Genomic DNA, 11,309 nt, shown 5'->3' with positions numbered 1-11,309 from the left:
TGCGCTATTCAGCCTTTATATTCTGTTCAAAAAATTGAGAAAATCCTCGCTCTTGCATTCACTCAAAGAAGTTAACTCATGCAAATTCAAACAATTTCGTTTTCTATTTCATGCACTTATCTGGACCAACGTACCAACCGATGCACTTATCCGGACGAACGTACCAATCCATACACTTATCCGGACGAACGTACCAATCGAAAAGACACCGATTCAACATACAAAGAGAACGAAAGATCGGAATGGAAACCCTAGCCACAGAAAGGACAACCAAGGATCAATAACATTGGAACAATCGGACGAGCGCTTCTTCCTGGACTTCAAACAGATGATCTGGCTCAGACAATCAACCACCAAGGAATACAATAGAATATACTAAAAGACGATCGATTACCAAAACAAACGCCGGTCATTGGAGATTGACGATCTTATCAAAATTCACCACCGACAACTTATTATCAAACATGGAATCGTGAATGTGTTTTATCAAGTTGATGAATTTGGTATTCCTTAAACGAAAATTACAAATAGATTGATAACATTTTGAAGCTATGAAGCTCATACCTCGTAAAAACCCATTATAATAATTATAAATTAAATTGATGATCTCTTACATTTGACGGTGAAACACTTGCAGATGGAATAATTTCGTTAGTAAAAAATTTGTACATAAAGGGGAGAAGACCTTTAACCTCCGAAGGTCGGGGTGACGGATGCCATTGGCTCGGAGATAATGTTTCCTCCAGAATAAACAGCCACTGGGGGTTTTACGCTACACGCTTCGTCACAAAAATTCAGTTGTATTTTATTTGAGCTTATCCAACTTGTAATTTTACTACTGATTTTGTTAAACATTTTTTTACTACGAGTGTTAATGCAAGCAAATACCAATGAAAAAGTAACTTTATTGTTTTCTATTTTTCTGTTCATTTCGAAAAGGAAAAATAGTCGAGAATGTTGTCAGGAAATGTGTAGAGCTAACAAGTCGTGTAAATTGTACGATCAAATATGGCAGCCGAGTCGTGATATCTACGAATGCCGTTTTTACAGTAAAAATTATCAAGTCTTAAAAGCGGAAGGCGAGAAATTGGAGCTGATCCCGAGAGTGCAATATTACTCTAAGATGTATAAAGGCCTTACCGGTTGTCTACCATGATGGAAGTGGGCTGGGGCAAGAAAGAAAGGGGAATACCCCCTTGAAGACGGCAGTATGAAATGGTGTTTCAATTTAAAATCATGCCAAGAAGTTTATGACAGAAGTTATTTGAAATCTGGAGAAGGCTGGTACGAAATCAACGTTGAAGGTAAGGTTATAGACTCTTTTCTTTCTATTTATTCTATTCTTGTGGCCGGGAAACTCAAGCGATGAGCATTCCACTTGAAATATTTTGAAGAGGCCTCAAAGGGTGACTTAGACTTATTTTGACGTGATCAGGAACTCCACTCGGAACCTCATACAAGAGTTGAAACTCCCCAGTCGGTTAGTAACTGAGAGCTAAGCATGATGGCTCTTTTCTTCGGGTCCCCTAGATCTTTGTCTGTACACAGACCCAGTATCTACGGCTAATAGACGATGTCGGCTTTCCAAATTCTCCCCGAATGATTACCCATGATGCATTGCGGAAAGAAATTCACGGACGATATTGACTTTCCGCGTAATGCATCATTGGTAATCATTCGGGGAGAATTCGGAAAGCCGATATCGTCTATTTCAAAATTCATTGCCGTAGAGGATCTGTTGTCATTATGTCTTTTCCCATTTTTCAAATCGACCGCTGCGATGAAGTTTTGGTGAGAGAGGGGAGACGACAAGAGAAGTGTTGCTATTTATAAATCATACTTCATCGCAGAGGTCTCCTTACGGGAATTTTTTTATGAAACAGACAATGCGCACAGAGTGTACTACGAAGTGATAAACGTCAGTTCCTAGATCTATTAAGTCCAAAATGGCGTAGATTACGTCACAACTGCAGGCTCATATATCTGTATTTCTCTTGCAGGAGTGATGATTCGACAATTATGCAAAATCTACGATGGAAAAGGATGGACAGTTTTTCAGAAAAGATTAAATCCGCTCAAATATCAATTTCACGAAAAAAATTGGCAGCAATACACAGACGGTAATATCTTTTATTTATTTATAATCTGTGCTGTGCAAGTTTGGATTAGATTTACGACGGTTTTGATTTGTTTTTGATTGACAACTCCGGTGATTTCTAGATTCTAGGCCGGCGATGGACTAGCAAGCGTCTGTCTTTCCTTGGACACAGAAACACGGGAATATTGCTTATAAAGAGTTCTTATAAAAAAATAGAAATTGCCGTCAGAGAGTGGTTTGGAAAGCCATTGTATTCAGCGAACGAAGTGAAGAGCTCATTGTAAGCGTAAACTGTAGCGAAATATGACGGCGTCGTTTACTAGTCTAGGCCGGCGAATTCGAAAATTCGAATTAGAAAGCCAAGTGTATTGATTAGCGTGAATATAACGTAGAAACAAACTTTCTTTTAATATTAGAGTGAATTTGTACCCCTGAAATCAGCATTGGGGCTAATGTTTTCTTCATTCTAAACTAGTACATAGCTTACACTAACATGCCACCGCAGCAATATAATATTTAAAGAATTCTATAATAAATTGTATAATCATAACAATGTCAATTGCAAGATTATAAGAAATGCATGGGGACAAAAAAATAGTAAGTAACTACACGTTTGGTTAAACGAAGAAATAAAAGATTTTCTTTTTTCCTGAAAATAATAACAATAACACTCCATCTAAATAAATAAAAACGATGGCCTAGTTATAATTAAGGTTTCGACGAAGACATGAAAAAATCTAATTAAAAAGAAATGACTCTTATGTTTTGCAAGCTAAAGTTTATTCCACTTAAATTGGCCAGTTGCTTTGAAGTTTTTATAAGATGCTCACACAATTGGTTATTCAAAACAATAGAGATGACGCGTTTTTTAGAAAAATATAATAAAAGTTTTTGTTGGAATAGTTAACGACCAATCCAATGACAAAAACTCTTGTAAAATGTTCATCTTGACCCAAATTGGCATTCATTTTTGATATCATGTGGAAACCATATCAGAGTAATTAGACTACTCGAGTACCTAATAAACGTACAGTAGCGAATAAACGTACAGGGTCGAAAATGGAGGCATGCAAACCTAATTGAAGGATCTTTTTAATGAGGTTAGGGGGTAAATATTGGGTAATTTGCTTTCTTTTGACGAGTAGAATAAACCTCAAAAGTCAAAGATGGATATTTATCATTAGAAACAAAAGTAGGCACTTGAAATTGAGGAAAATTTTTGTTAAAATTAATAAACGTACATGTACGTTTATTAGATACCCGAGAGTATCTTCCTTGAGAGTGGTTTGTACATGGTAGCAAAACAAACTTCCAATTTACATGGAATAGATTTTAAATGTAGGATGGGTTCAAGAAACGAGCTTGTCGAAACAGGTTGACGAGATAAAGCTTTTAATGCTTTAAAGATTGAAACATAAAAAATAATCAGGAATAATTAATTGATTTGATTATTGATTGATTTAATTACTGATTGATTGATTGATTGATTCTCTATTGCTACTTTGCCTAATAAACAATAGTCAAGAGGATACTGCGGATAAAATTTATCAAAAAGTTCTGCGCCATCTTAAATAGGGCGAAATAGAAACCAATCCTAGCTAAGGCCCGGACTCCACTCGCCTACGCTTTGATTGTACTTCTCAAGCAAAATCTTTTATGTTGTTGGTCAAAAGAAAAATAAAGATATGCCATTGTGGTCCATTCAGACGTACAGTCGAGAAAAGTTGAAATGCGCCTAATTTTTTTTAAAGTGCATAGTACTTTTTCATGATGCAATTTTTTTTCCAAACTAAAAGCTGATTTAATCCATTAAGATGATCGCAGCGCAGACAATGAAGAGACGTGCCTTCAGGAAGCTAGACTTTTTGAGTTTATAGCTATATACTTTCACTTTATGGTGTTTCTGTATGACTGTCTGTGTGCCTAGTCTAACCACCGTTAAATGCCTTCGGGAAGGTCCCTCCTAACTTGGAAAGCCAGAATTGGAGCTATTTCACCAAACTACTGAGCGCAAGTTATTACGTAGGCTATCACAACTGAAAAAGTTGAATGTATGCGCCTATACAAACTTTTTTCAGGTTTTCCAAATAGATTTACCACACTGAACAAACAGTGAAAACACTCTAAGTGAGGTAAATCTATTTTGAAGACCAAAAAAAAGTTTGTTTACATCGATTCACATTCAATTTTGGATTCATATGCTACATTCTACTTTTTTGTACTTTGCCGGTATCTTGTTTTACCGTTTCTGTATGACTGTCTGTGTGCCTAGTCTAACCACCGTTAAATGCCTTCGGGAAGGTCCCTCCTAACTTGGAAAGCCAGAATTGGAGCTATTTCACCAAACTACTGGAGCGCAAGTTATTACGTAGGCTATCACATCTGAAAAAGTTGAATGTATGCGCCTATACAAACTTTTTTCAGGTTTTCCAAATAGATTTACCACACTGAACAAACAGTGAAAACACTCTAAGTGAGGTAAATCTATTTTGAAGACCAAAAAAAAAGTTTGTTTACATCGATTCACATTCAATTTTGGATTCATATGCTACATTCTACTTTTTTGTACTTTGCCGGTATCTTGTTTTACCGAGTTAAGAAAGATATTCCCGAGTTACGACCATATAATGGTCTTTAAAGCTTAAGAAGCTCTATAAACAATAAAGGTAGTTATTAATAAAATAACAGACAATATAAATTACAGTTTGATAAGTTTGAACAAAAATATCAACAAAATGTACATTTGAAAACTTGAGCAAATTTCTTTAAAGATTCCCGAAAAAGAATTGAAATCATTGCTGAAATGAAATTCTGACTAAATTACAGTAGTTATTATTCAGTTTTAAAGACAAGAAACAAAATTAGACATACAAAACACTTTTTCCATTCAATGAATCGAATCAGCTCATCATCATAACCAGTCTGCCATTTTGTTTGTTTTGATTTGCAAAAGTAATATTGTAATCCTTGTTATGGTGTAATTATATACTTTTTCTATAATTTGCATTTATAACACTCGCTTCAACTTTTCAATCCTAAATCAAAACTAATGAAATGCAATATATAATAATGGTAATAGCATATAACGTAATATGAAAATGTGTATAACATTTACCGCTGTATAATTTACCGCCATATTTTTGCGGAACACTTAATTGGCCGGAACATACAATACGAACAAACGCGCGCGCAAAGATTCGAGATTCCTGTCCAATATCCTTGCGTGAAGCTATGAAGGCCTCCTCACTCGCTACGCTCGTTGCGGGGGCAAAAAAGAGAAGGAAGCTTTTAAGCCGGTACATAGCGTGTCCCAACGTTCATCTAACGTTGTATGAACCTGGTCAGATGGACCTTATTAATACATCGTTCTGTGTCAGCTGGGTTTCTAAAGGTCAATGTTATAACATTTTCCACCATGACTTCATCGATTTTAGTACAGTATACAAACCCGGTGGGACCACCTACATAGATACCTACAATCATGGTAAAAATATTTGAGAAAAAAGGGAAATTCCCACGAAATCTTACAACCACAAACGATTTGGAAGCGCTCTAAATTAGCTTGGACGGGTGGAGTTTTAACTCTGAGTTTTAACGCTAAGATCAAGACTAAAAGTCCAAGAATGGTTCAATAGGGCTCAGAATATAGCCTGGAAGTCTATAAACGCCTCCCGAATTGAAATATTCGAATAAATTTATCAATTTGCCCAAAAACGACTTCGACTTCGCCCGAACTTTAAATTGCTGAAAACAAGGAATTAGCCAAAATTCCCAATAATATATTTTGGCCGAGATTGTACTAGGAAACAGCCAATAAGACAGGGGTGCGAATCGGAACAACAACGAGTGAAAGTGAAGGACTGGTGTCTAACCTCGTACTTCAAAAGTCGCACGAACCAGATTATCTGGTGTCGAAAAAAGATTTAAATTCGAAATCCTACTTCTTGTTGCATATATGAGCTTTATTGTAAACACGAATCCAACATATTAAACTGATTTGACCAAGGTTAACTTGCTAAATTCTATTTGCGATGCTTCAAACACAATTTCAATTGTTCTCTACTCTATTGTCTTGTTTTAAGGTTTCAAGGAGAGCGATGAGGATTTTTGGCTGGGATTGACAACTCTCAACCTCATGACGCGATCAAAAGAAAATGAGTTGACGATTGGTGCTCTGCAAGAAAATGGTGATTGGTGAGCTTTCTTAGCGGCAATAAAAATCCGGACATTTGTCCGCTTAAAATTATACTTCATGATCTTACGTTATTCTAACGCCGACACAGTTAGAGGGAAGGAGACACTGTGAGAGGGGAGGGTACACTGTGCGAGGGGAGGGGGCACAGTGAGAGGGCACAGTGAGAGGGAAGGGGACACGGTGAGAGGGTAGGGTACACTGTGAGAGGGGAGGGGCACGGTGAGAGGGGAGGGGACACTGTAAGAGGGGAGGGGACACGGCGAGAGAGGAGGGGACACGGTCAGAGGGAAGGGGACACGATGATATAGGAGGGGATAAAGTAGAAGGGATGGGACACAGTCAACATAAAACATATGTCGAGTATAGTTAACTAACTTATCAAAGAATGATCACCTCGCTGTAGTTCAAGTACGTACTTTTTGAGAGTAAAAATTCAGTTAAAACTGCTACAAATGCACAAATACGACAAGTCTCGAATTTTATGGACTTTCAGGCAAAGAATGTGGTATATTCAACGTGGCGAAGGAAGAATTCAGTTTTACGTTGACAGCTGGAAACGAACGGGCGCCAAACTTGCAAGAATTCGATAAAGAGTTTTTGATAAAGATGGGTGATCGAGGCAAATTTGTCACCTTCGATAACAACGCATCGATAAGTAAGAACAGAGTAGCTGGATCTCTTCAATTTGATCTTACAGGGACCAAGAATACGAATTAGATAAAAATTCGAATTACAGAGAGTATTTTATACTACTTTCCTGCCGAGGGGGTCAATATTTTAATTCCAATTATATATGTAAAAAGTTAAATGTATCTTCAAAGAGTGCTCTACCGAAGGAGCATAATATCAAGAAAAGAAAAATAACCAAATTTGCATGTTTACATGTTTCCAATCGTCAGTTTTTTCCAATTATAGAAAGATTCGAATTACAGAGAGTATCTTATACTACTTTCCGGCTGAGGGGGTCAATATTTTAATTCCAATTATAGAAGGATTCAAATTCGACAGTTGACCGCAGGTTCTACATAGCTTGTTGAAATCCACTGCGCACTTCACTGATTCTGAAAACAAAGCTAAGGCGAGACCGATTTAACTTGTTGTTCTACGGACTGATCGTTAGAAAAATATGGGTTGGTCGGTCGGCAAAATAAGAATAAATTTTTCATTTATCAGGGTTGGTAAGGTACCGAGAAAATTTTCCAAAAAGTATCTTGATCAAAAATTCACTTTGTTTTTTATCTTCGGTGAAGATCATAATAAAATTTTAGTGTATGAGAATGCTTTTTATAATTTTTCAATATCTTGAATTCATTTTCAGCTTTATTCAAGTTTAATTGTAAAATATATTGTAGTGGAAATTCGATATCATTATTTTTTTGATTTTAGCAAAAATAGGGTCGGTCGGGCGCGTAGAACAACAAATTAAATTGGTCTCGCCTAATGTACCGTGTTAATTCGATCTTCTATAATCGTGATTTTTCTTTAATTTCTTAGAATTTCGAGCCAAACTCGAATCCAGTCCCTTAGTACGCTTTTTTTAAGATCCTGATAGCATTCACGATCGTTGGTGGATTTTGTAAATTGCGGTGGGGATTCAATTTGGTGGGCGGATACAAATATTCAAAGCCTAGCGAAGTAGCATTACGTGAACGTAGACCTAAAAAAACTTTAATAGATTCATTGATTTAAATAGATTATGCTAGTTTTGACCGGACATTTGATATGGTGGTTGAGAAATTTTAAGAAGCTCTGTTTGGTATATTTTAGTTTGGGGGATTTTGCTAATCTGTGAAATCCGCCAAATTAATCACAGGCCAAAATTAAAACACTAAGATAATACTGATTTATGCGTATAATATAATTGTTTATTATAGATGAATGTATGTCGAATCAAATATTTGCTGCAGGGTGGATGAAAACGAACAGTCGGTGTAAGAGTATGGCTTGGATGTTTTACGCTAATGCGAAACGACCCAGACAAGCGAACTCGAACGGTAAAGGATACTCTTTCGAAGGTTCTTTTATGATGTTTAGAGAAAAGGATCCACCGACGCCGACGACCTAATCTGAATTGATCTACACAAAATGGGCTTTTCCAGAAAAAAACCGTATTCCCCCTGTTGAGGAGGTCCATTTCCGTTCCAAAGGAGTAAGGTTTGATATGTGGCGGAATTCCATAGGGAGATACAAAAGTCTGTCAAAATAACTGGAATTCCATGGGGGTAGCCTTTTAAATCCTACTAAAATTCACAATTCCAGAGGGGTTTAAGCCTGAAATTGCCTGGAATTCCAGGGGGTGCAGCATTTCCAGCCACAAAATGATGGACCTCCTCAACAGGGGGTATACGATTTTTTTCTGGAAAAGCCCAATGGGTTGTTTGAGTAACTTAAAATAGACTTGGTCTTATGCCGAACCAATTTTAATTATATTATAAATTTTCTTCCAAAAATGGCAGTTTGCACGTTTTTATGCATTGCTCTTGAAGTAAAAAAAGTATAATTAAAAGCCCGGTGGGGAGCACTCGATTTCTAAACGACGGCATGTGCCGCCAAAAAGTTATCTTTCATAATCGGACCCTTACAGTGCAGCTGTTGAGCAGTGAAAAGGTAACCTTACAGTGCATTTTACCGAAAGTTTCTGACTCTTACAGTGCAGTTTCATTTCATATCTTATTTTGCTGAAGCCACCTGAAAATGAGCCAGAGATGACGACACAATGTGCAGAACAAATCATCATTGGTGTGAATCAAAACTATAAAGATACATTAAGCGGTCTGCAAACACACCCTTGCAGTGTATCCAGCTAAAAAACGCCCTTGTAGTGCACTCTATCAAAAGTACACCCTCTTACATTGCATTTCGAGGGTCTCGAAAAACCCACCCATGAGGGCGGCACATGCCGTAGGTCGGACCATTTGAGTGCCCCCCTCCTCTCTGGGTAATACCTCGTTGAAAGGATAATCTTAAGCGGATGACTTTAAGACCTCAAAATCTTTTGAAAATTTCGAAAATGAAGATGTTAAAATAAAGATTTTTTCTATTCACTAAAAATTTAATTTTTCTAAAACTTTGAACTTCGCTGATTTCAAAATATGCTTCACATTTTCTATATCTTTTGGAACAAAAATTAAATCCCTTCAAATTAGGTTAAAAATTGCTAAAAATGGTCATAATGGGAAAAATTTCCCTCCCCTTCAATTGAAATACCAACATATTCTGGCCATAATTGTAGTAGTAAAATGTTTTTCAGCAAAATAATCTTAAGAATTTGCTAAGAATACTTCACCAGAGTACACAAAAATTATTTTTAAATGGAACATATCTTAATTTGCACAATAACTTTTTAAAGTTACACATGCTTTTTTTTTAATTGAAGGATTTCACTTTTTTTTTTAATTAAAGCATTGCACTCATAAGCATTTCTAGGCTCAGATATGGCAACTATTTTCCTGCTTTTCGCTTTTTCTGGCTTGTATTTTACAGAGTTTTGGAATTTCCCTGAAATTTCGCTTTGGATACAAGAATTTTTCAGCCTTGTCAATCTCTATAGCTAAGCATCTCCGAGCCTAGCCTGTTAGACGAAAACCGCTTTTTTATCGCGATTTAACAAAGAAAAAATTTGGTTTGTGGGAAGGCACTGGCTACTCCGAGCCAGTCTTTGGATTTTTGTATGCTAATAAAAAAACATGTATATTAGATCATTTTAATCGTACGAGAATAAGGTGACAATATAAATTTCTTTAAACTTTCATATCCCCACAATTTTTCGCTATGGTTGATCAATTCAAGTTCTTTTAGCAAGAAAACAATAATTAAAGAACCCATATTTGAAATTTCAAATTGTCACCTCACAATATGTTGAGGTTTTACTCAGGATCATAAAGGGTTTCTGTGGCTCAAAGATCTCAAACCATCTACACGCTTTTTTTTATAAGAATATACTTTTATAAGAATTTTCATGATGAAATTGACTGAAAAATTAAGAATATCCTAAGAATACCACCATCCATGGAGTTTTGAGACTGAACCTAAGAATGTCCTTTTTAGAGTATTTCACCATTAAATTGCCAACTATTACCCAGGAATGCTAAGAGGTTCAACAAAAGTGAATATTTTGAGTATCTTTGCTTGAGGTATGTATTACACGTTAGATTTTTGGCTTGGATCGGATCTAAATCTAAGAATACCGTAGGAATATTTCAGGATTATTTATTCGAAAAGGTTAAGGCTATTCATGATGAATTGGAAAAACACCATTCTTATATAAAAAGCGTATAACTGGGGCGGGAATTTCGGAAATAAAGTCCAATGTCGGAACAGTGCATTAGTAGAGAAAAATTATAAGCAAAAAATATTCGGTCAGAAATTCAGTATTGGAAAACAATATGCAGAATTTGCGTCAATTTCAACTGAATTCTTGAATTTCAAAGACATTTTTGGTGGCGGGAATTCGGTTCTTGTTTAGACGGGTTTGGTGAAATATCAGGAAGAAATACTGAATAGTTGGAATCCGATTCCCCCTGAAACTCTGTTTTTTCTTCATTCGAAAAACAGATCATCTATAATGCAAAAGATGTACGACTTTCACAACATGAAGACGTCAAATTGGTCAAAATAATTTACCCCCTGAAACCCTCCCCTGATTACCCCCCTTTAACTACTGTGTTCGGTTTGGTACAGGATTATGAAGCCCTACTAAGAAGACCATAGAGAAAATCGAATGGAATATTGTAGAGAGAAGTTGACGTTTTTTTGGCATTTGGCATTACATCCCGGGGAGAGGCAACTGACAGTTTAATGAATTGTTTTTTATGAAATCAATCATAAATATATAATGTAATATTTTTTCAAAACGCAATTACAAAGTCCTCTGTATGAATTTTTGGATCTCGATGTCTTATTTATTATAAGTGGGTAAGGTTCTTTTCCTTCATATGCAGTAGTCTTGAGCAAGATTGTATTGAGTGAGCCTCGCAAAATGAACTTATTTGTTATTGTTTTATTTTCGTTCACTTT

General features: G+C 36.2%; 1 protein-coding gene across 1 annotated transcript; it reads left to right on the top strand.

The window, feature by feature from the left end:
- The first annotated feature begins 1,002 nt into the window (after positions 1-1,002).
- Positions 1,003-6,296, top strand: LOC136808319 (veficolin-1-like). Its single transcript, XM_067064852.1, has 3 exons — positions 1,003-1,304; positions 2,001-2,120; positions 6,181-6,296. Exons 1-3 carry the CDS (start codon positions 1,211-1,213, stop codon positions 6,294-6,296), a joined length of 330 nt encoding a protein of 109 aa, XP_066920953.1. The 5' UTR covers positions 1,003-1,210.
- The last annotated feature ends 5,013 nt before the right edge of the window (positions 6,297-11,309 follow it).

Source organism: Clytia hemisphaerica, unplaced genomic scaffold (genome assembly GCF_902728285.1).
Source record: "Clytia hemisphaerica strain Z4C2 unplaced genomic scaffold, Clytia hemisphaerica genome assembly, whole genome shotgun sequence".
Classification (NCBI taxonomy): Eukaryota; Metazoa; Cnidaria; class Hydrozoa; order Leptothecata; family Clytiidae; genus Clytia; species Clytia hemisphaerica.
This window is presented reverse-complemented; position numbering and strand designations above follow the sequence as displayed.

What these genes read in the sequence shown, in the direction of transcription:
- LOC136808319 (XM_067064852.1), top strand. Translation starts at nt 1,211, where the DNA reads ATGAAATGGTGTTTCAATTTAAAATCATGCCAAGAAGTTTATGACAGA. An exon ending in GTACGAAATCAACGTTGAAG is followed by an intron (nt 1,305 to 2,000) that starts GTAAGGTTATAG and finishes TTTCTCTTGCAG; the next exon opens with GAGTGATGATTCGACAATTA. An exon ending in TTGGCAGCAATACACAGACG is followed by an intron (nt 2,121 to 6,180) that starts GTAATATCTTTT and finishes TCTTGTTTTAAG; the next exon opens with GTTTCAAGGAGAGCGATGAG.